This window comes from Chrysemys picta, chromosome 21 (assembly GCF_011386835.1).
Source record: "Chrysemys picta bellii isolate R12L10 chromosome 21, ASM1138683v2, whole genome shotgun sequence".
In the NCBI taxonomy this organism is placed as follows: domain Eukaryota; kingdom Metazoa; phylum Chordata; order Testudines; family Emydidae; genus Chrysemys; species Chrysemys picta.
This window is the reverse complement of record NC_088811.1, coordinates 22559076-22584166: the sequence shown is the minus strand read 5'-3', so window position 1 is coordinate 22584166 and position 25091 is coordinate 22559076. Positions and strand designations below refer to the sequence as shown.

Sequence of the window (25091 nt, the reverse complement as noted above, 5' to 3'; positions counted from 1 at the left end):
ACGTGATCATTCCCCTCTATTCGACATTGGTGAGGCCTCATCTGGAGTACTGTGTCCAGTTTTGGGCCCCACACTACAAGAAGGATGTGGAAAAATTGGAAAGAGTCCAGCGGAGGGCAACAAAAATGTTTAGGGGTCTGGAGCACATGACTTATGAGGAGAGGCTGAGGGAACTGGGATTGTTTAGTCTGCAGAAGAGAAGAATGAGGGGGAATTTGATAGCTGCTTTCAACTACCTGAAAGGGGGTTCCAAAGAAGATGGATCTAAACTGTTCTCAGTGGTACCAGATGACAGAACAAGGAGTAATGGTCTCAAGTTGCAGTGGGGGAGGTTTAGGTTGGATATTAGGAAAAACTTTTTCACTAGGAGGGTGGTGAAGCACTGGAATGCGTTACCTAGAGAGGTGGTGGAATATCCTTCCTTGGAGGTTTTTAAGGTCAGGCTTGACAAAGCCCTGGGTGGGATGATTTAGTTGGGAATTGGTCCTGCTTTGAGCAGGGGGTTGGACTAGGTGACCTCCTGAGGTCCCTTCCAACCCTGATAGTCTATGATTCTATGATTACAACGGCTGTTGCCGTCGTGCTAGCTGCTGTGTCTGCCATGTCGATGGTGGCCTGTAGTGCTGTCCTGGAGATAAGCTGGCCCTCATTCACGATGGCCCGGAATTGTTCTCTTTCCCCCTCCGGTATATCCTGGGTGAATTCTGTGAATTTGTTACAATTGTCATGATCATAGTTTGCCAGTAGTGCGGTGTAATTTGCAGTGCGGCTGATGTATATACTTTTCGGCCTAGAAGATCCAGTCTCTTCCATTCTTTGTCTTGAGAAGTGGATTTATATTGTTTGTTTTTTTGATTTACTGCATCCACCACTAAGGAGTTTGGTGGTGGGTGCGGAAATAGGAATTCCATCCCTTTATTTGGCACGTGGTATTTCCTATCCATGCGCTTGTTGGTTGGTGGGATGGAGGCCGGTGTTTGCCACACTACGTCTGCCGAGTCCAGGAGGGCATCATTGATTGGGATGGTGATCTTGGAGGAAGTTGATGTATGGAGTATTTTCAGGAGTTGGTGTTGCGTCTCCTGTACTTTAGAGAGATCTGCCACTCGCCTGAAGAGCTCCTGGAAGTGTTTGAAGTCGTCAGGGGCCGTTGTAGTTGTGGATATAACTGCTTCATCTGGAGAGGATGAGGAATTGTGTTCTGGAAGCTCACCATGTTCTGATGTGTCATCTCTTTCTTCTTCCCCTTACTCTGTAGCTTCAGAGGGATCGGGTACTGAAGTCGGTGCTGATTTTATGGTTTTTCTGTGTGTGGATGTAGTCTGTTGGAATTGCGCCCTAAAAGCTGCCCATGGGTCCCATTGTAGTTGGAATAGCATGGGTGGGCATATCCATGGGTGAGCCAGCCATGGTGGTAGATAGACCCTTATTTGGGTCTGATTTTCTTTTGTATTTGGTCACTGTTGGAGAAAAATGGCCAGAAAAGAAGACAGCTTCCTCTTCTACATCTTCGTCACTTGAAAATGGTGGTGTGATGGGTGAGTGGGTTGGTCTGGTGCTGTAGATACTGACGAATACTTGCAATTTCCAGGCTGGGGGGACCATCCAATGTGAAAGGTGCCTGCTGGTGGAATCTCTCAAGCAGCAGGTGGGAGAGCTACAGGAGGAGGTGGCTAGGTTGAGGAGCATCCGAATCCACGAGCAATTCCTGGACAGTGTCCATGTGGAGACAGCTGAGGTAGCTGTCCCAGTACACAGGACTGCTGATACACCACTGGTGGAGGAGGAGATGGCTCAGGGTGGAAACTGGCAGCTGGTTACTTCTGGCAGCAGGCAGTGCTCCACCCCTGCTCCGAACCCTCCCACCGTGGTAATAGGTAACCGTTATGCTCTTCTTGATACAGGAAAGAAGGAATCACCCCCTACAGTAAAGGAGGAGAAGCCTCATACCCCTAAGGCTGGGAGGTCTGCTGCCACCACTGCGAATAGGAAACGTAGGGTAGTGGTGGTCGGAGACTCTCTGCTGAGGGGGACGGAGGCGCCCATCTGTCGCCCTGACATTTCATCTCGGGAGGTATGCTGCCTGCCGGGAGCCCATATCCGAGACGTTACGGAGGCATTGTCGAGGATTATCCAGCCCTCTGACTACTACCCCATGCTACTCATCCATGTGGGCACAAATGATACTGCGCGGTGTGACACTGAGCGGATCAAGAGTGACTACAGGGCTCTGGGAGTACGGGTGAAGGAGTTTGGAGCGCAGGTGGTATTCTCTTCGATTCTTCCTGTCAAAGGTAGGGTACTGGGCAGAGACAGATGCATCATGGAGGTGAATGCCTGGCTGCGAAGATGGTGTCGCCAGGAGGGCTTTGGCTTCCTAGACCACAGGATGCTATTCTAGGAAGGACTGCTAGGCAGAGATGGCATTCACCTTTTGAGGAGGGGAAAGACCCTATTTGGACACAGACTGGCTAACCTAGTGAGGAGGGCTTTAAACTAGGTTCGACGAGGACAGGTGAGCAAAGCCCACAGGTAAGTGGGGAACATGGAGACCCTGGGAGATGGGTCGGAAACGAGAGGGAGTGTGGACTATATTGGCAGAGAGAAAGGAGGGTCAGGACAAAACTGGGAGGAAAGATCAAACCAGTATCTTAGATGCCTATATACAAATGCGAGAAATATGGGTAATAAGCAGGAAGAACTGGAAGTGCTAATAAATAAATACAACTATGACATTGTTGGCATCACTGAAACTTGGTGGGATAATACACATGATTGGAATGTTGGTGTGGATGGGTACAGCTTGCTCAGGAAGGATAGACAGGGGAAAAAGGGAGGAGGTGTTGCCTTATATATTAAAAATGTACACACTTGGACTGAGGTAGAGATGGACATAGGAGACGGAAGTGTTGAGAGTCTCTGGGTTAGGCTAAAAGGGGTAAAAACAAGGGAGATGTCATGCTAGGAGTCTACTACAGGCCACCTAACCAGGTGGAAGAGGTGGATGAGGCTTTTTTTAAGCAACTAACAAAATCATCCAAAGCCCAAGATTTGGTGGTATGGGGGACTTCAACTATCCGGATATATGTTGGGAAAATAACACAGCGGGGCACAGACTATCCAACAAATTCTTGGACTGCATTGCAGACAACTTTTTATTTCAGAAGGTTGAAAAAGCTACTAGAGGGGAAGCTGTTCTAGACTTGATTTTAACAAATAGGGAGGAACTCGTTGAGAATTTGAAAGTAGAAGGCAGCCTGGGTGAAAGTGATCATGAAATCACAGCGTTTGCAATTCTAAGGAAGGGTAGAAGGGAGAACAGCAAAATAGAGACAATGGATTTCAGGAAGGCAGATTTTGGTAAGCTCAGAGAGCTGATAGGTAAGGTCCCATGGGAATCAAGACTGAGGGGAAAAACAACTGAGGAGAGTTGGCAGTTTTTCAAAGGGACACTATTAAGGGCCCAAAAGCAAGCTATTCCGCTGGTTAGGAAAAATAGAAAACGTGGCAAAAGACTACCTTGGCTTAACCACGAGATCTTGCATGATCTAAAAAATAAAAAGGAGTCATATAAAAAATGGAAACTAGGACAGATTACAAAGGATGAATATAGGCAAACAACACAGGAATGCAGGGGCAAGATTAGAAAGGCAAAGGCACAAAATGAGCTCAAACTAGCTACAGGAATAAAGGGAAACAAGAAGACTTTTTATCAACACATTAGAAGCAAGAGGAAGACCAAAGACAGGGTAGGCCCACTGCTTAGTGAAGAGGGAGAAACAGTAACAGGAAACTTGGAAATGGCAGAGATGCTTAATGACTTCTTTGTTTCGGTCTTCACCGAGAAGTCTGAAGGAATGCCTAACATAGTGAATGCTAATGGGAAGGGGGTAGGTTTAGCAGATAAAATAAAAAAAGAACAAGTTAAAAATCACTTAGAAAAGTTAGATGCCTGCAAGTCACCAGGGCCTGATGAAATGCATCCTAGAATACTCAAGGAGCTAATAGAGGAGGTATCTGAGCCTCTAGCTATTATCCTTGGAAAATCATGGGAAACGGGAGAGATTCCAGAAGACTGGAAAAGGGCAAATATAGTGCCCATCTATAAAAAGGGAAATAAAAACAACCCAGGAAACTACATACCAGTTAGTTTAACTTCTGTGCCAGGGAAGATAATGGAGCAAGTAATTAAGGAAATCATCTGCAAACACTTGGAAGGTGGTAAGGTGATAGGGAACAGCCAGCATGGATTTGTGAAGAACAAATCATGTCAAACCAATCTGATAGCTTTCTTTGATAGGATAACGAGCCTCGTGGATAAGGGTGAAGCTGTGGATGTGGTATACCTAAACTTATTAAGGCATTTGATACGGTCTCGCATGATATTCTTATCGATAAACTAGGCAAATACAATTTAGATGGGGCTACTATAAGGTGGGTGCATAACTGGCTGGATAACCGTACTCAGAGAGTTGTTATTAATGGTTCCCAATCCTGCTGGAAAGGCATAACGAGTGGGGTACCGCAGGGGTCTGTTTTGGGACCGGCTCTGTTCAATATCTTCATCAACGACTTAGATATTGGCATAGAAAGTACGCTTATTAAATTTGCGGATGATACCAAACTGGGAGGGATTGCAACTGCTTTGGAGGACAGGGTCATAATTCAAAACGATCTGGACAAATTGGAGAAATGGTCTGAGTTAAACAGGATGAAGTTTAACAAAGACAAATGCAAAGTGCTCCACTTAGGAAGAAAAAATCAGTTTCACACATACAGAATGGGAAGACACTGTCTAGGAAGGAGTATGGCAGAAAGAGACCTAGGGGTTATAGTGGACCACAAGCTAAATATGAGTCAACAGTGTGATGCTGTTGCAAAAAAAGCAAACATGATTCTGGGATGTATTAACAGGTGTGTTGTGAGCAAGACACGAGAAGTCATTCTTCCGCTCTACTCTGCTCTGGTTAGGCCTCAGCTGGAGTATTGTGTCCAGTTCTGGGCACCGCATTTCAAAAAAGATGTGGAGAAATTGGAAAGGGTCCAGAGAAGAGCAACAAGAATGATTAAAGGTCTTGAGAACATGACCTATAAAGGAAGACTGAAAGAATTGGGTTTGTTTAGTTTGGAAAAGAGAAGACTGAGAGGGGACATGATAGCAGTTTTCAGGTATTTAAAAGGGTGTCATAAGGAGGAGGGAGAAAACTTGTTCACCTTAGCCTCTAAGGATAGAACAAGAAGCAATGGGTTTAAACTGCAGCAAGGGAGGTCTAGGTTGGACATTAGGAAAAAGTTCCTAACTGTCAGGGTGGTTAAACACTGGAATAAATTGCCTAGGGAGGTTGTGGAATCTCCATCTCTGGAGATATTTAAGAGTAGGTTAGATAAATGTCTATCAGGGATGGTCTAGACAGTATTTGGTCCTGCCATGCGGGCAGGGGACTGGACTCGATGACCTCTCGAGGTACCTTCCAGTCCTAGAATCTATGAATCTATGAATCCGTGGTGCCGAGTAGAGGAGAGCTCGGTGCAGCTGCAATCTGAGCTGTTGCGGTTTGTTCAGCAGACATCGGTGCCGCCGCATGTGGTGCCGCTGGTTTCAGTGCCGATCGCTTGTGTGTGGCCTTTCTCGGCACTGTGGTGTCTTGATTAGATTGTTCTATGCTCTGTGCCGCTATCATTGGTGGCGGAGGGGGCGCCATGGTTTGAGGCATGAGTTGCGGTGCCGTTCCCTTCACTGGGATAGATGGTGCTGCTACGCTACTAAAAACTACATCTACTTAAATCCAAGCTTAAACTAACTATTAACACTAAGTACTATCCTAAATATCTAAAATCTAATTTTTTTGTTATAGGTAGGGACACTGCTAACGGACTCCATCTCAAGCCGAGGATGGTTGAGAAGGAAATCAGGGGGTCGGGGGATGCGCGTGCCAGAAGAGGCATCAGTGCTGCCACGAGACAGCTACTGTGCACACACGTCACCCGACCAGACACTGCTAGCAAAATGTCCGATTGATGGCGCTGAGACGCACTGCCACCTGAAGTGCAACACCCACAGGGACACCACTTGATGAAGAAGAGAGCCCTCAGCTGAGTTCCCAAGGCTCTGAGGGGTGTAAATCAGACCTTAGCATTATGCTCGATTTTTGCGGTCTGGAGAAGAGAGGTATTCTAGAGGCTGCTCAGAGCTCTGTGCACCATTGGGGTGAGGAGCTGTTTGTTAGTAGTATCAATAGCAGCCCAAGGAGAGCAGAAGTACTCCTGGGTGTTCCAGTTAGCAAACGGACCAGCTATACATGCGGAAAGGGATGGATTTTTGTTTTGGTATCAGCATTCTGGAACTGGACACCGTAGAGATTTTAGTCCCTAGATCAATGTGCTGTAGCGTCATTATGGAAGAAGCCAAACCTAGTTACTGGTCAAACTGTGGCTGAGTTATACAGCACTGGGTCCCCATGTTGTGTAAATGTGTCGAAGCTAATTGTATAATCTTGGGCAGAGGTGACTCCCCCCACCCCTAGCAGGGAAAGGCAGGGCAGGGAGGACTTACTGGTCCCGATTTGGAGGTTTCCGGAGTTGGTCAGCGGCCACTCGGGCAGAGAAGTTATAAAATTGCATGACGTTCTCGAAGTAGAGACTGGAGACAGCTTCATACTGCAAAACCCAAACTCATCAGTCCTGGAGAAAGAGCCACTAGCATGACCCGAGACCAGTATCCCCCGCTGCTACTTTCTGCAGCCCTGCAGCTGTCTGGCTAGGGGCTCACACAGTGCCCATCACTACAGTATCTGACTGCATCGCAGAGTGGCATCTGTACCTTGCATACAGGTCTCAAAGGTTTGCAATGGGCAGTTGTTCTCTCTCTAGGCACCTAACATACAGTGACCCTCAGGGCTCAATCTCACCCCGTTCCTATTAATGCCAATGTCTGGCCATGCATGAGGAAACACTGCAGACTCCAGCTGTCCATAGGTAGATAACACCCAGCTCCACTCTCTTCCCAGCAAGCCCTGACCAAATAGTTCACTCATTGACTGTGGGGACGACCTAGACCAGTGGTTCTCAACCTATTTATACGCAGCCCACAAAGTGTTAGCTGGGCCGCAGGTTGAGAACCACTGTGCCCCCCACCCTTAAACCCCCTATGCTCAGTGCCCTCCAGAGACCCCTCCACAGAGTGGGCCAGGAGCGGAGAGCTGGGCAGGCGACAGGGACCCAGACCCTGGAGCCTGCCAACTGGAAGAGGAGCCGGCAGCCTGCCAGGTGGGAGGGGAGCCAGGAGTCTGGACACTGAGCTCCACTGCGTGGCAGGGGAGCCAGGAGACTGAGTCCCACTGCAGCGGGCCAGGTGGCAGCCAGCTGCCTAGACCCTGAGCCCCACCGAGGGGGGGAGGGGGAGAACAGACAGCCAGGACCCCACTGGGACTCAAGCCTCGCTGTGCGGGGCCAGCGGTAGCTGGGACCCCTGAGCCTGCTGCGCAGCAAGGCAGCCCAGCTGGGAGCCCGGAGAGCGTCAGGGAAGCCTGGAGCCCACCGCCCGGCAGGGCAGCTGGGATCCCGCCACTAGCCTGGAGCCCACAGCCTTTAGCACACAGCTGAGCTGGGCCACAGCTGTGTGCTAATTGGGTCGCGGTTTGAGAACTACTGACCAAGACAGATGTGTCACGGCTGGCTCAGCCCCAACCCAAATAAGACTGAGATGGTGCTGATCAAGTCCAGAACTGGCTAGACCCACAGTGATTTCCAGGCAGGGAGAGGGGCAATCACCTTGCGGTGTATGTGTGGTGCCTTTCTAAGAATATTATGCACTTGACAAAAGGTGGATGACATGAATTTTCACACAGGGCTGGGGAGCGAACCCATCCTGCACTCCTCTGGCTGGGGCAGCTCCTGTCCCCTTGGGCTGGGCCCAGCTCCCCACTCCAGGTGCTGTGACATGGCTCATAGAGCTGCTTGGCACTGCGACCCTGGCACCAGGTTGCAATGCCACTCACTCAGATTTGGCCCAGCCTCCCTCCCATCATGAGGTGTGGCTAGGCCAAACCTGAATGGTGCTGTACCCCCTCGCACCAGATCGCAGTGTCAGGAGTGGGGAGCTGGGCCCAGCCCCATGGGAGAGAAACTGCAGGTAGGGTTGCCAACTTTCTATTGGCAGAAAACCAGGCTCTCAGTGGCTCAGAATCCTCTCCAGGATGCTCAGCTTATAGTAGTGGCCAAAATTACCCAGCATGCTACATGTTTCCCTATCAGCCATGGAGCCAACCAACAATCCTTGTGCTGCTCACCTCGGGCTGGGCTGCTGCAATGCACTTTTACTGGGGTGGACACCGAACCCAGCATAAAGAACAGGAGTACTTGTGGCACCTTAGAGACTAAAAAATTTATTTGAGCATAAGCTTTCGTGGGCTAAAACCCACTTCATTGGATGCATGCAGTGGAAGATACAGTAGGAAAATATATATACACAGAGAACATGAAAAAATGGATGTTGCCATACCAACTGTAACGAGGGTAATTAATTAAGGTGAGCTATTAGATGAGCTATTATCAGCAGAAGAAAAAAAACTTTTGCAGTGATAATCAGGATGGCCCATTTCCAACCGTTGACAAGAAGGTGTGAGTAGCAGAGGAGGGGAAAATTAGCATAGGAAAACAGTTTTACTTTGTGTAATGACCCATCCACTCCCAGTCTTTATTCAAGCCTAATTTAATGGTGTGTAGTTTTCATGTTCTCCGTGTATATATATTTTCCTACTGTATCTTCCACTGCATGCATCCGATGAAGTGAGTTTTCGCTCACGACAGCTTATGCTCAAATAAATTTGTTAGTCTCTAAGGTGCCACAAGTACTCCTCGTTCTTTTTGCTGATACAGACTAACACGGCTACCACTCCGAAACCTGAACCCAGCATGTTACCACGCACTGCCCTAGAGAAACACCTCCATGCTGGCTGCCAGTACTACCCTGGGTCGATTGCAAGCTCCAAGTCTTTGTATAGCCCATAACAAAGAAGGACACCACTGCACTCAGGAGAGTTATTCCCACAGACCCCTGGAATGTGCTGCTGACAGAGAGGAGACTGAGTCTCATGGCCTTCAAAATGGAGGTTACGCTGCACCAATTCACAAAGGAGTTTCCCGATTAACCAGGTGAGAAATCCTCTCAACAGGGCACAGGAAGTGGAGAAGAGTTTGTCCTTTTAGAAGGAATCCAGTCTTAAATTCATTAAGTGTCCAGATACTGCAATGATGGGGGCCCTAAACACATGCAACAATAAGAACAGACTTTGGCAATATTAAATTTCTTGGCTGCAGATCAATTGGTTTAGGACACATTTTGAATCATGGGGGTTTAATTTTGTGGCTGGTCTATTTGTGAGGGCTACTGTATCAGATTTCACATGGAGCGGCAGTTTCCCCAGTGGATTCCTACAGTGGGGGGCAAGAGTGGAGCAGTAGAGGAAACTCAGACATGAGGGTGTGTAGCCAGTCAACTCACATCATGAAACACCTTGTCCAGCTCCTTGGGATCCAGGATAAACTTGGGGTAACCGATCATGTCATAGATTGCATCTGCCTGGGTTGAAGTTGGAAAGAGAGAAGAGGAGGATCATACAAGGCTGTTCCTCTGATCTGTGCACATCCTGTGGGTTTGTGGAGAGTAGGTGGGGAAAGAGTCCAGCTTGGCCACAAGGCTCTAATTCCAAGGGCTGTCACACATGGTAATCTCAAGTTTCTTACTTTCCATCCAGATCTGGTGTCACTCCCCGCAACTCATTTTTATCGCTGAAAATTATTTGCATCAGAAATGAAGGCTCCTGGAACCATGGCCACAGAGAGGGGGGTTGCAGGGATGGAAGGTATCCCACAGCATTTTTAACTTTCTTGCACGAATAATCGGTATCTCCCTCATTTTGAGTTTTTTCCATGTGTCACCTACTGGAGGCCAGCCTTGTTAGGCAGAGAGGTCTACACACATTTATGCAGGGCCGGCTCCAGGCACCAGCCCACCAAGCTTGTGCGTGGGGCGGCACCTGGAGGGGGGCGGTGTGGTGCTCCGGCTCTGGCCGCCGGGGAGAGCGGAGCCCCGGCTGGGCTCTCCGCCCTCCTCCCGGCGCTCTGGCCGCCGGGGAGAGCGGACCCCCGGCCGGGCTCTCCGCCCTCCTCCCGGCGCTCTGGCCGCCGGGGAGAGCGGACCCCCGGCCGGGCTCTCCGCCCTCCTCTGGCCGCTGGGGACAGCAAGCCACAGCCGGGCTATCCGCCCTCCTCCTGGGGCTTCGGCCGCCAGCGGAGCCGCGGCGGGCTCGACGCCCTCCCCCCTGCGCTTCGGCCGGTTGGGGAGAGCGGCCTGCGGCCGGGCTCGGCGCCCTCCCCTGCCGCACTCAGGGCGGGGGGCGCGGCGGGAGGCTTTTTTGCCTGGAGCGGCAAAAAAGCCAGAGCCAGCCCTGCCTTTATGGGATCACAAATCTTGATTACTGGGATTTACAATGAGAAAGAGCAAGAAATAAACCTCAAAGACTGTGCTCTCAGATGACAGAGCTGTCCCCTAGGGAAGCTATCCCAGCAGTGCACGCCCACGGAATACACATAATAATGGCGTAGTTTGTTAGTCTGCGATGAGTCTTAAGATGCCACGGTGGACCCCCGCAAGCTAGCAAAGAAACAGTCAAGGATGGGTAATAACAAATTAATGTGGGAGCTCCCCAACTCTGAGGCGGCAAAAGGAAAATGCCAGGATCTGCTTGAAACAATCTCATGATGGAAATGCTAGGGGCTGTACAGAGCTCCCCCAAGGCATGGAGTGAGGGGCAGACTGTGCCTTGCTTAAACACCACTAGCCTTCTCCTTGGCAGATTTCCTCGTCTCTTCATCCATCCACTGCAGAGTGGCCAGGCTTTCCTCAAAGGCAGTTTTAATCTCTGTAATCATTTCCTCGGCCTAGACAAAATAAGAGGTCTTGTGTCAGCTGGAAGCCAAAACATTTACCCTGCTCAACAGGATCAAAGATTAAGCAAAAGTCTCTTGAAATAGCTGCGGGGAGATGGAAACATCCCACACCACACCCGGCTGTAGACAGGTGGTGAAGGGCCCAGATGGTTGGGGTGCTGTCCCCAATTCAGTCCTAAAAAATATGATCTACTTTGAAGCTGGTAGATTGCAACGATGAATTAGTGGCGTGGTTTTTGTGTGGGACCCACACGTAGCGGCGGAGAAGCAAACGCTCCCCCCAGAGCAGAGCTGCTGCTGATGGGAGGATGCCACTGGGCACTGCAGGAGACAAGAATGTTATGTTGGCTGAAGCGCCATTAGCAATGAGGGCTGGTGTACATGTGTATGCTGGGCTCTGCCAAAAGGAGGACAAACGTAGGTCAGAAAAAGGAAGTGGGTTTTGATCATCTAGCCAGGAGGCTGTAAGGATGAGGAGAGTTAAGTAGGTCACTGAGAGCATAAGGGACATTATGGAGGGAGCCTTAAGTCTGCAGCCTCTTCAGCTTTGGTGAGATCTGCTCCTAGAGCATGGCCTGTAACCCTGCAGCATGTAATGACAATGAGGCATGTCCATTTGGGACAAGGTCCTCAGTCTGGTGCACTGGATACTCTGGGGATGAGATAGACGGTCCCTTTCCAAACAGAAGAGCTGCCAGTTTTCCCCAAGAAGTAGCATGGAGCAGTGGATAGTGCACAGGATTAGGAGCCAGAGGATCTAGGTTCTGCTCCAGCTCTGCTACTAACTCACTGTGTAACCTTGGGCCAGTCATGTCCCTCTATATCTCAGTTTCCCCATCTAGAAAATGGCCAGAGCTCCCTGTGAAGTGCTATAGAAATACAGGGATTTTTCTTCTCCCCCATTATACAGTAGGTTTGGTGGTGGGACAGGGACTAGGCAGCAGTTAGTTATTGGAGCTGTGAATGATTCGGGGCACAACACCAACCCCTTCCCCTCCACCCCTAGACACATGTTTTCCAGAGGCATTTATGGGGTCCATACTGTGCTATTGTTTGAAGCTTTAAATACCATGTTGGGGGAGTTTCACTTTCCACATGCAAGGTGACTCGAGAGACAGTAAATCAATCTGGCTCTAGATTCACTCCCCACTGGCATGTGAGCCAGCCCAGTAATCCAGTGGGAGGTGGGGACATACTATTTTCTTGCTGTCCTCTGCAAAAGTGGCTTTAACAAACATGGCTCCCAGCGCAAAGCCCAGGCTGTTGTCGGTGTCGCTGACGCAGAACTTCCAGCGTGGTAGACAGGTCTGTGGGGGGAGAAGAGAAGATTAAACCAGACACTCCTGCACCCTGCCAGACACAGCTCTGTGCAGAGAGGCCTCTGACACGGGGCTGGGAGCAGTGGGTTAAACAAGAGAGGGTGCTTTCAGTGCACTAGCTACGGAGGAGGAGGAACTGGGGGCGCTGCTTAGCCAAGCCAGGGAAGGAGGGGCACAGAAGCGGGGGTTCTGTGTGTGTGTGTGGGGGGGGACAGAATGGCACTTGTGCGTGTGTGCGGGGAAGAAATACTGCTTAGCCAAGCCAGGCCCGCTGACAGCAATTCTGGGCCCCAGGGCAGAACAGCAAATGGGCCCCCACACACGCACAAGCCACGCGGATGCGGTCCACCTGACTTTTGGGCGGTGCAGCACCTGTGTTGGCTGGTGCCCAGCGAGCTGCCGGCTGCACTGCTGGGCATGCTCTTCTGGCATGGCCAGGGCTTCCATATGCCTGCCCGGTAGGGCTGCCAACTGTCTAATCGCGAAACCCAAAGACCATTGCCCCACCACCTGCCCCTTCCCTTCCCTGAGACCACGCCCCGTCCCGCCCCTTCTCCGAGGCCCTGCCCCCTGCTCATTCCACCCCCCACCATTCATCTCTCACTCTCCCCCACCCTCACTCACTTTCACCAGGCTGGGGCAGGGGGTTGGGGTGCAGGCTCTGGGAGGGAGTTTGGGTGTGGGAGGGGATGTGGGCTCTGGGAGGGAGTTTGGGTGCGGGCTCTGTACTGGGGCAGGGGGTTGGGGTTCAGGAGGGGATCAGAGGGTCGGCGCTTACCTTGGGTGGCTCCCGAAAACCACCGGCACACCCTTCTGGCAGCAGCTCCTAGGTGGGGGGCCCAGGGGGTCTCCACCCACCGCTGCCTGCAGGCACCGCCCCTGCAGCTCCCATTGGCTGTGGTTCCCGGCCAATGGGAGCTGCGGAGTGGGTGCTCAGGGCGGGGGCAGCGTGCAGAGACCCCCCTCCCCAGGGGAGACAGGGATGCCAGCTGCTTCTGGGAGCAGCGCGGAGAGAGGGCAGGCAGAAAGCCTGCTTTAGCCTTGCTGTGCTGCCGGCAGCAGCGTCCAGGGACTCCTGGCCCCTTTTAAATCGCCCGGGCCCCTGGGCAATTGTCCCCTTTGGCCTCCACTGTCAGCGGGCTTGCAGGAAGTAGAGGGGATCTCGCCTCCCACTCTCCCTTACTTTAGTAGGGTTTCAGAGAGACACTCCCATCACTCAAGCCTGCTAAGGCCTCTCTTTCGCTCCATTGAGATGGTCATTTCTATGCCCTGCTGTCCCATTCCTCCCCCTCTCTCCCCCTATGGGACTGGGTGAGTGCCTGCCCCCCAGGGCCACATGAGGCCCAGAGGCTCCCCCTCTTGCCATCTCCTCCCCCTCAGAGGTGCAGACAAAACCAATCCCAGCACCTTGTCCGAGTGCAGTGAGAGCCCATCTCCTGTGATTCAGAGGCTGCTCTTATCTCAGCATGATAAGAGCAGTCACCCAGGTGATCCTGGATGGAATTGCAGCTCAGCCAAGCTGGGCCAGACTCCCTTTTCCAGGCATCTGGTCCTAACCGTTTGCCTGGAAAGAGGTCAGGGCTCCAGGGACCATTTCTCAGGCTGGTTGGAGGAGGGAGCAATCCTGCTGCACTCTTACAGTGGCATTTGGCAGCTCTGTGCACAGCCTCCCCCACTTCACAAAGAGCTCAGTGCTGTGGGTGGAGACACCGCTGGCCTTTGGACAGATGGATTCATTGTGAAATGATTGAGGTGGCCGCCGCTGGTCCTTAGTGAGATAAGGGTGGCCTTAAGCAGAAGCAATGCAAGTGACTGCATGGGGCCAGGCACCCCACCCAAACTCTGCAACTCTTGGGCCAGCGACAGGGAACTGCAGTGCCAGGCCTTCCTGCTGTGGGGAGGAAAGGGAGGAATTTCTGCCCTTCCCTCCAGGCCAACAGCTTGTGGCCCTGCCAAATCAGAAGGGCAGCCTCACATAAACAGAAAGCCCATGTCTCCTCCTATGTATGGATGAAGCTGTGTGGGGCACCTCCATCACATGGGAAATGGGAGCCCTTTGAAGCGACCCGCTAGGCTGAAAGAGAGCAGCCTGGAAGATTTTAAGCTAGGAGGCACAGTGATTTGGGGGTGGAGACTATCTTGGGTAGTGACGCGTGTTTTGTCATGTAGTTTCTCTCCCATCTCCCTCCTGTTCCCCCACAGACTCACCTTCTTGGTCCCATACATGACTTCCATTAATTTCTCCTCTGCATCCTGGAAGCGCTGGTCCAGGAAGGAGCTGGTTTTCCTCACCAGATTCCAGATCATGTAGTTGTTCAAGAGGCTGCAATGGAAGAGAGAATAAAAAGATTTTCTACAAAACATGGAAGTTCCCAACTGTTTTCTGGAGACGAGTCCCACCAACCTTTGTCGTTCTGGTCCACAAGGGGGTCAGCCATTTGGTACCTGTGACCGGGTGCTGGGAATCAGCCACTGACCCAGCAGCTTTCTGGTCACTGTTTAATCAGTCAGGCCCACTGGCAGTGCCTGATTAAGAAGAGGAGTTCCCCAATACCAGATCAGACTGGGGCAGGGAAGCTAGTGAGCTAATTAGCCCATTAACAAGGAGACTGGATAAAAGAGCACAGGAAAGAAGTGCAAGGGGAGGAGAAGCAGAAGAAATAGTGGCTAGCAGGGCCTGACCAAGGGGAATTCTCTGGAAGGAGACACCAGTTCCCTGCCCCCACTTTTGGAAAGGGGTTAGAAAGTTGAGATATGGTGTGTAAAGGTGTGGAGACACTGCTGTGTATGGATGGAGGGATTAAAACACTGCAAATAAACTACACAGGGTGTTTCTGAGGAAGAAGATCTTCACATCTGTACTCAGATGTTTGGCTGTGTGTGTGTTTTCTCTATGTGCCATTCCACCTCTGCGCAGACAGCTGGCACAGCAGACCTCGACTGAACCACCCAATGACCACAAGAGCCGTTAAGGTACAAAGGTACTCGGTCAGGTTTATTGCTGACGAAGCATGGTCCTAGCTCCCTGGATTAATGTCTACAGTTACACTAGCACATGTATGCCCGTGACAATGGACGCAACTCAGTCAGTGGCAGGACTTCCCACTGTCTCCTAGGCTGGCCAAAGACACTCCCTCTGAGACTCCATTTTATACACCAGTACAAACAAGTTACGCATTGCCCCTCAGGCGTGGTTAGTTTGATCAAAACATCTCTATCCATCACACTGTCATCCTGACCCTTATCTTTAGGAGGGGTCAGGGTGTTCTCAGAGCTGGCGTAACCCATTAGGCGACCGCCTGGGGGGCGGCGACTGCAGCAGTATTTCAGTGGCGGGACCTTCCGCCACCTCTGTGGGGGGCAGCATTTCGGGGTGGGACCTTCCGCTGCCTAGGGCTGCAGAAAAGCTGGTGGCGCTCCTGGGTGTTCTCGTTATCTTTGGGGGGGGGTGTTGTTAGTACCATATGTGGTATGGGGTGTTCTAGTATCACCCTTCTAGAATGTGTTTGTGTGAGTGTCCTGTGCCTAGCACTTCTCAGGAATGTGTGTGTTTTTGCAATATCAGCCCTGTTCTTGCCAGCTTCTGTGAACTTGCATGCAGACAGAGCCTGACATCTGCTTACAGGCTGACTTTTGCTAACTTTGCTTTATATCGGCAAAGCTTGCCCACTATTTTAGTTCAGGCCTCATACCAGACCTCTCATACAAGGGCATGTGTCTTAGGCTCTCTTTCTACTACAGCAAAAGCAAAGAGGGTGGGAGCACTGGGTGCCCTGGTGCAGTATCTGGTGCCCTAAGGGAGGGATTCTGCAATGACTTACAGTGTCCCAAAGCCGGTGGGTGTATGCTGGTGTACAAGAGAGGAACCCTACATTGCCATTCTCAGCACAGGCCATCAGGCAGAGCTGGGGACCTGAGCTTGGCAGTCTATACAGTAGCAACCTCTTGGTATGCAAGTCTCTATTCCAGAAGCTGGCTTTTCCTGTCCCCCTCCCCCAAACATGGCCTCCTGATGCAAACAGCACTCAGATGCATTGGCAGCACTGTGAACAGCTGCACTTGGACTCCTGGGTTCCAAGGCTACCTCTGGCTGTCCAAGGCCTGGTCTACACTACAAAGTTAGATCGACTCAGCTGTGTGAAAAATCCACATCCAGGAGCGACATAGTTAAGCCGACTCAAGCCCTAGTGTAGACAGTGCTAGGTCAACGGAAGAGGTGAATTACTCATGTCAAGGGAGAACCCCTGCTGTCGCTGTAGGTAGAGTCTACACTGAAGTACTACAGTGGCATAGCCACGTCACTGTAGCATTTCAAGTGTGGATAAACCCAGCATCCCTGAGGGAGTGGCTAGGGTATGGCAGGAGACTTAAGGCTGTGTCTACACTACCACTTTTGTCTACAAAATTTATGTCACTCAGAGGGGGGAATATTCCACCCCCACGAGCAACATAAATTATGCCGGCATAAGCATTAGAGTGCACAGCGTTATGTCTGCAGGAAATCTTCTCCCGCCAACATCGCTACTGCCGCGCGTTGGGAGTGGATTAATTATGTCGATGGGAGAGCGCTCTCCCATAGGCACAGAGCAGCTACAGGGCTGCTTAGAGCGGTGTAGCTGTGCCACTATAAACTCTCTAGTGTAGACATAACCTAAGGCTATAGGAGAGCTTCTCCTGATGACATAGCTTCTGCAGCTTGTGGAGGTGTTTTTTTTATGCCAACAGGAGACAGCTCCCCCATCGGTACACAGCCTCTTCACAAGACCCACTGCAGCTGTATTGGTACAGCTGTGCTGCTACAGCGCTGTACATATAGACATACCCTGAGTGGCACCTTGCTCCATAAGCCCCCTCTGATGTGGGAGAGATGTGATTGGTGGAGAGGTTATTCCCATCATTTGCAGAGCATAACAGTGTCACACCCTAAGTGTTTCTTGGTATGCGGACTGGATTCTACAGGATGTTTCCTATACCTGCATTGCCATTCATAGGTAAGAGCTCTCACCATCTGTCTGTGGCTTGGATGAGGCTGGAGACTTGCTCCATGTACTCTTTGGCATAGACAACCACTGGCTCGGATTCATTGAGTTCCACCGGGTAGAACACAGTGGTGAGGAAGGGCATCCAATTGATAGCTGGCGCCAGGTTCTGGAAGAGAGGCAGAGAGAAAAAACTACATGTTGCCCACCCAATGAGACACAGAGCACAGGAGGCAGGGCTATGTTACCTGGACAGACCGTTAGCCCAAAGGCCAGTCTGCAGAGCAGCTGCGATCTCTGGCTATATGTGCCCTCTAAATACACCTTCACTCCGAAGGCGTGGATTAAAGCATGTGTTTTACCTTCAGCTTCACTGATGTCTGTCTGAAGCCAGGTGAGTGAGGGAGGAAAGAGCTGCTGTGTCAGGTCAACAGTGGATGGATCTTATTTTGAGAACATGTCTTGAAGTTAGGGTCAGATGGACTAGGCTGCTCAAGGGTCTTTAGCTATGGTCATAGGACTTCTCCAAGAGGAACCTGAACTGGTAGGCAGTTTCAGTGAGGAATGGACCATAGCACGTTGCCACTGCATGCAAGATAGATGTTTTATAACTGATTGCTGTTGCTCTAAGTTACTGATGACTTAAATTGGTCCTGTATGTCCAGGCTCAGCTAGCTGCATGCCCTTTCTATGCAGAGATGCAAGCTATTATCCCTCAAGAGTGAGGAAAACCGTTCACCCTCAATCTAATGGGTTAGTCAGAATTTGCAGTCAGGTTCCCTTGATAACTCCTGCTTCTAGAGGTTGAAGGGGACAGAATTATTTCCTGTCTTGACCGCTCATAAAAAAAAGATGTAATAAATCCAGAATGGTGTAAACGGAGTGCTCAAGATGACAAGTGGAGTAAACTTATTCCCACCCTTCTAGGAATAACAACAATTGTAACTATGCCCCCAGCTGCACCGTTAGTAGGGACTGAACGTGGGATCTCTTCATCTAAGCAATCTAACCTCTACAACCTGAGTTAAAGGAGCATCTCTTTTAGCTCAGCAGCAGACTCAAACTTTTAGAGTGGCCCAGCCCCTGGCAGGGACAGAGTCACACTGCGTTAGTGAGGGTTCCAGAGCTCCTACGCTCCTCTATAGCACTTTTTGTCAAAACATTTTATAAAGGAAGGTCAGTATTATTATCTCCCTTGTACAGATGACGACGCTGAGGCACAAAGGTCATGCAACAGGTCATTGACCACACTGGGAATAGAACTCAGGTCTCCTGTGTCCTAGTTCTCTGGGCCTCACAGTTTCTCAGAGTAGCTTGTGGCTGCTGGAGGAATCCCAACACCCTCACTTTTATGTACCCAGCTGTTAGTAACAAAAGCTTGAAACCAAATCTCCTATGCCTGCATATTTCTACTCCCCAGCAGATGTTGGCAGAGACAAATAACATCTGCAAGTGGGGATATTGACACTGACCTCTGAGGATGCAAAGCGCTAGATAGCAATCCCACCTAGCTCCTTGGCGTGGGAGAGGTATGAAAACTGAAGTTTCACTGCTGAAGAGTGCCACGCACAGCTTGGTACACTCACTGTGTTGATACACAATGACTCATCAGGCTTTCAGGTGAAGGATTTAGGGACCCAGCAGATACCAGCCACCAAGAAGTTAGTCTTGGGATGCCATGGAGATACTGATCCTCCAGCAGCACCCAGTTATCACAGGTGATCCTTGTCACACATATGTGCAAACAGCTGCCTCTAAATTAAACCAGTGACAGATGGCTGGGTTAACAGCAGAAATGGCACAACTCAAGAGGCTATGTGTAAACAGTGTGCGATACTGGCAGCATGTCACCAAGTCACCTGTTGCAGATCAGAGGAAGAATATGCACACAGAGCAAGAGAGTCAAAGATGGAGTCATTTAGCAGCCCAGAATAGCCAGACTGCAGCACATTCCCAGTCATGGCTCCTACCCCACCCCCAACACACTCCAGTACTGGGGGCTGCATAGGGCCAGTCTCCTAGCCCTACACCACCAGGGAACCTGCCACTTTGAAGACTTCAAACACAGGGGTGATTTGAGTGGAGTGCTGGTAAGAGGCTACAGGCATGGTCCTCTAGGCAGCAAGCTCAGATGCATTCCCCAAAGACAAAATTCTACCAGGTGAAGTTTAGGCCTAGAGAAGCAGGAGCCAGGTAACAGCAGGCTCTCCAGAGTCATAGAGGTTTGATATATTTAGCCAGGCCCTCAGCATGGAGAAGCTTTGCGAGAAAACTCTTGCTGTTGACCCAGTAAAGCAGAGATCAGTAAGTTAGATCTTGATGGGGCAGCAGGGGTTAGGAGCAGCAGTGTGCTGGGCAATAGATCACAGCACCCTGGCCCAGGATTTCAAACACAGGTGCCTATGGTTAGGTTTCCAAGTTAAAACTGAGCTTCCAGAACAAGTTGCTTGGTTCCCTGAAGGGTTGTGAATTGAGGCGGCTTTCTTTTTTTTTTTTTATTTATTACTTTCTCAGCCTTGGGCATGAGCCGGGCCAGTGAGAATGTTTGCTGAGAGCAGGGTGTCCCTGAAAAGTCTCAGATCCAGGGTTATGGGCGACACCAGAGCACTGCTAGGCATGGGAAGGCAAGGGGGTGGTGGGCTTAGCAGTCACATTTGCTTCTGGATATAGACAGGTTCACAGAAACATGTTCTACAGGTTGGTTTCTGAACCATTACAGAACAGAAGCTGCTAGTGTGGTTCCCAGCTTGCATGGTGCATGTTCTACAGTGTTTCTTGCCCCAGTACAGCAGAAACACTTTGGTATTGGCAAAGCTTATCCCATTGCCAGTGGCAGGCTACCAGCATCAAGATCTTAATGTAGCCCCTCCCCCATTCCCCAGCTGAACCTTTCCACCTCTACTACAGCCAAGGACCAGCCTCTGCCTCTCACCCAGGGCGTGTGTGCCGCTACTGCCTTTACCTTGAGCTCTCCGGCTGTCACTTTGTGGTAAATCACTTCCTCATCCCTGCGCTTCTCCTGAGGGATGGTAATGTTGGCTAGCGCCGTCTCAAAGTCCAAGATCTGCTGCATCTGCTGCCGGGTGGCCTCCTCATCTGCCCCTCCCAGGAGCATGCCCAGCCGCACCATGTAATTCAGGTACCCAGTAAGTACCTAGATGCCAGGGAGAAGAAGTTAAGGTGATTGGCCCTGCTGTTAGTTGCTGGCTGGGAATGAGAAATGAGGGAAAGGCCTGAATTCACTCCCCAGGGCTCAGCCTGAAACTAGTCACCTGTAGCAGCCCTGCTACGACAGGGACAACAGGCCAGCTGGGTAATGAGCAATGGAGAGACTCTCTGCCTTGCCTATGTTTAATCTATTATCCACACCAGGCTGGAAATAAACCCTCCCTGCTTAACTCCTCTCCCATCCCCCAGCTCCAGCTCCCGCTGAGAGGGCAAGTTTCTGCCTCCTCCATAATGCATAGCTGATAGAACCCCTGTCTGTTTTCTCTCATCCATATCTACGCACTCTCTTGTCCTGTCTACAGGAGACAGTTTAGCATGGCAGAGGAATAGCTCTCTCCAGGCCCATAGTCAGAGGAGACCATCTCCAGGAGCCTGAGCATATCCTAAATTAGAGATGCTCAGAGAGGCAGAATCTACTCTTCCTGCAGCTCTACAGGAAGCTGGTCTGTGTGCACAAAGCTAATGCCTCCCAGATGTCTGCTTTATAGGCAATGGCAGATTTAATCACAGGAATGCATCACTCACCCAAGGGGACTTGTCCTTGGCCAAAATCACTACCAGGCATATTCAGAGGCATACTGCTAGCTTGTTTTCCTCTCCCTTTTCATTTAAGATCCACTAGTTCATGAGGATGGAGCATGGAGGTAGAGCAGCAGCCACAGTTAGGGAAGTTATGTGGCTGAGCAGTGAGGTTGCCAGCCTGGGGTGTAGTGAGCTGTTAGAATCCCATCTCCTCTAAAATGCCAGCATTGTGTCTCATCTTGCACCTGGAGCTGGGCACCCTCCACCCATGGGGAAGGACGGGTCACTGAGGTGGTTCCTGGGCTGAGAGTGAAGGTGAATAATACGCACAAGGTCTTTCTGGTGCTCAAACAGATGGATCTTGCAGGGAATAGGCATTAAGTAGCCCTTAATTGCTAAACTGAGCCCATGCTGCAAGGAAGAACATGAGAGGAGATGGGCGCATACCTTCTCATTCTCCGTTTTGTTCAGGTAGTAATCTCTGGAAGGTAACCCGAGTCCTGACTGGTCTACCTGAAGAATAAATGGAGCAGGAGTGAACACGGTGCACAGCACGGAGAAAGATAAGAGCGTGGCTATGGTACAAGCAAAGCTCCTGTAGCCAAGTGACTTGGCTCTCACTACAGGGGGGCACTGCTGAGTTGTTACCCCAGTGAAACAAGACCATGCAAAGTGAGGAAAGGACCCAACTCGTCTTTCAGTTGAACATTGTCAGGACTATCTGTCAGGAATGAGGCTGTTGCACTCACCTGGATGACGTTGCTGTTGGAGTTCTTGGAATCAGCATTTACGTAGACAGAAAAGAAGGGTGAGGTGTGGTAGTATGCCATGACCTCCTGCAGGGTCTTGTTGAAGTTATCTTTGTCCCAGGGGCCCGTGATATTCCAGCCACCGAGCTGGGAAAAGAGAACCGCACACAGATGGATGAGATAGGGCCCTAGACGTGCAGAGGAGGGGTCTTGTTTCCCATTAAGGAGATAGCGCAAGGGACTGGTTGCACCACCTAGAGCTGAGCAAAGGAGGCAAACTCATGGGAGCATGGATCAAACACGGACTATCAACTGGATTTTTAGTGGCCAGGTTGCTGCTTTCTGCCTTGAGGAGTCTGTATCCTGCTCCTGACTTCCTATGCAAAGCAGCAGGTCTTGACAAATGAATGAAGGTCCAGTCTACATTTCTCCAAAGAAGGGACATGCTCGGGCAGTGTTTAAAGTGCTGTAGTCACAGACATGCGAAAACAATTCTGAATAGCCAGCCAGTTGCTGAGGGGTGCACGATATCAGTAATGCCTGGGGACCCCTCCCTCTGATTAGCTGCTTCCCCCCTTGCCCGCCTCCCGAGGAAGAGCAGCCAATCACAGCGGATGCAGGAACCAGGTCAAGCTCTTCCCTGCTCCCCCAACAGCTGACATTGTTCTCATGGACAAGGATGTGGGAGGAAAAAGAGCCCAGCAGCCGAGGGCAGCTCCCTGCTTCTACCTCCATCTCTCCTGTGAACAACAGACTGGCTCCTTTGTTCTCAGCTCCCACACTGCACCCAGCCTGGGAAGGGGCAGAGGGGGTGAAGAGCTCCTGGAGCTGCTGGGGGAGCTCAGGTGAGGCTGGGGGAGACAACTGATGTAGAGGCAGAACTGATGGTGAGTCTGGAGGAGGCAGAATGGCTGTGGGGGCTGCAGAGCACAGGGTTGATTTTGGGCAAGGAGACAGGCGGATATTGATAATTGACCCCGTGGGTTTTTCAGACCACTTTAAGCATGGCAATCAGGTAGCCAGGGTCCAAAATTTTTCTTGACTCTCAGCAGTTATACAGGGTGTATAAGCACTCTGTGTTGGTCGTATTCTGGTCCCACTGGAATCAATGGTAGACCTCCCTTTCACTTTAATAACAGAGATAGATCAGTGCTGCTGCATTTGAAAATCCACACTTGGGCATAGATGTTCTCAGAATCATATTATCTATTGAATTTAGAAGCCAACATTGTCACGTGGAAGGTTAATAAAGAAGCTGGATGTTGCTTTAATGTAGGTCCTACAGAAAAGTAACATTCTGGGCATTTTTTACTGCCTCCTGCTTGCTCCACCACATGAGTTTGTCTCAGAGCAATGCTGACCTCACTGAGTTTCAGATATTAACATTTAATTAGAAGAGTTTGCTAGATCAAGCCAGTGGGAGAAACTTTTTCAAGCTTCCAAAGAGGGTTTTACAAAGCATATAAAGTACTGGCAAGTGCCCTTTGAACTAGTGGAAGGGAAGTTTGGGAGGTTAAAGTGCAGTGATTGGAAACTGGCAGTAATTTGGTTAAATACAGAGTAACTTGGCATTTGTTTGATGGGCTGCCTTAGAGCCTTAGGCCATTTACTGGGCTAAAGCAACATGGAATTTGGTCTTCATTGCATGTTCACCATCCAGCAATGGAAGCTTCATGGAAAGACCAGATCTCACCCAATTTCAGCTGCACAGCTGGCTTCTGGAGGCACTGAAAGCAAGAGTGGAAGAACTACCACACAGTGAGTATTGGACCCCATACACGTGCACAAGGTTTAGAGCTTTTATTTGTACCCATTGCCTGTAGGATGTGCTGGTAGCAGGAAGAACTAGGAAACTAGGCAGGCAAGACCAGCCTTTTCTTTCTAATTAGTAAGTTTCTCAAATGAAAGACACCCTCTCCCCTGCCCTGTCAGCTCTATGGATCGATGTCGCCCATAGACCATTCAGTACAGCATCCACTTTGGTTTTGCCAGGAAGAGTCCATGTCCTAGATGGATACATGTCCTGTTGGATAGTGTCCTGAGGAGGAAGGTGGGGATGAGTCTCCTCCTTCAGACCCATTGCAGACTTGAGCACTGAAGATACTGGGTGAGATTTTCAAAGGCACAAATGGCAGCTAGGTGTCTAACTCCCATGGCCAGTCAATGGGGGCTAGGCACCTAAGTGCCTTTGAAAATCTCCCTCACCATTTGCACCCTTGCATGGCTCAGCCTACCTGCTGTAACATCCGCCAAAGCCATGGAAGATGCCGACACCCTGAACTGAGGTTACTCTAGAGTAGCCCTTTAGGAGGTGACCTCCCTGGGGGTGGAATGGCCCACACAGGGCATCTGGACACTAGGAGTAGTCCATGCCCATGATACAGAGAGGTAAGACAGACATTCCCATTCCAGGCCATTTACCCTGCACTGCACAATTATTAGAGATGCAAACCAGCTATCTTGGGGTTTACATCCAGAATGGGACTAAACGTGGAGATTCTGGCAGAGGGAGTGTCCAGGAGCCACTGTGGGAACCTGCAGCCATGCCAGTCCCAGCCATCAGTGTATGAATGGTGGAACCCCCAGTCTCTTCAGGCACTTTGAGTGGAAAGGGATTACCTTCTCAATCAGCTCCATCAGTGGTTTGGCCTTCAGTTCCTCGATCTTGGTCTCGTTCATGCAGGACTGGTAATAGCGCTGGGCCTTGCGCTCGGCCTCGCTGGACATGTTTGATGTGGTATTTTCTGTAAGACAAGCCGGGCATGGTGCTAGGAAGACTCCATCTGAGCCAGAGGAGGGATGCTGATGATTCCATGTCATAGAATATCAGGGTTGGAAGGGACCTCAGGAGGTATCTAGTCCAACCCCCTGCTCAAAGCAGGACCAAACCCCAGACAGATTTTTGCCCCAGACCCCTAAATGGCCCCTTCAAGGATTGAACCCACAACCCTGGGTTTAGCAGGCCACTGAGCTATCCCTCCCCCCAAGCATTGCTGTTTAGGAGGGAGAGACTGTATTTTGTAAGAAAAGCAGTGCTTAACTAGTAATGAAAGAGGAGCCGGGGCTCAAGCAATTTTTTAAAATTCCTAAGTGATGCAGCAAGCCCAGAGGCGCCGGGGCTCTGAACTGCCAGGCCCAGAGGTTAGGGTTGCCAACTTTCTCATCACACAAAGCCAAACATCCCTTCCTCACCCCTTCTCTGAGGCCCTGCATCCGCTCGCTCCATTCCCCCCCCCCGTCACTCGCTCTACCCCCCCCACTCACTTTCACTGGGATGGGGGAGGGGGTTGCGGTGCAGGGTGGGGGTGAAGACTCCAGCTGGGGGTGTGGAATCTGGGGTGGGG

The 25091-nt window shown here is 50.6% G+C and overlaps 1 protein-coding gene across 6 annotated transcripts in view; it reads right to left on the bottom strand.

Moving 5' to 3' along the window:
• Nucleotides 1-25091, bottom strand: part of ECE1 (endothelin converting enzyme 1) — a 156323-nt gene that overhangs the window by 16705 nt on the left and 114527 nt on the right. For 4 of the 6 annotated variants that reach the window (XM_065574847.1, XM_065574845.1, XM_065574844.1 and 1 more), the window contains exons 5-14: nucleotides 24367-24491; nucleotides 21748-21894; nucleotides 21446-21511; nucleotides 20211-20402; nucleotides 17275-17417; nucleotides 14478-14592; nucleotides 12147-12257; nucleotides 10839-10941; nucleotides 9503-9576; nucleotides 6554-6657 (exon numbers count right to left, since the gene is read on the bottom strand). In XM_065574847.1, coding sequence (XP_065430919.1) covers nucleotides 6554-6657; nucleotides 9503-9576; nucleotides 10839-10941; nucleotides 12147-12257; nucleotides 14478-14592; nucleotides 17275-17417; nucleotides 20211-20402; nucleotides 21446-21511; nucleotides 21748-21894; nucleotides 24367-24491 — 1180 coding nt within the window. Of the gene's footprint in view, nucleotides 1-6553; nucleotides 6658-9502; nucleotides 9581-10838; nucleotides 10942-12146; nucleotides 12258-14477; nucleotides 14593-17274; nucleotides 17418-20210; nucleotides 20403-21445; nucleotides 21512-21747; nucleotides 21895-24366; nucleotides 24492-25091 lie in introns of all 6 variants that reach the window. The other 2 variants (XM_005281717.5, XM_005281716.4) reach the window with 1 other exon arrangement.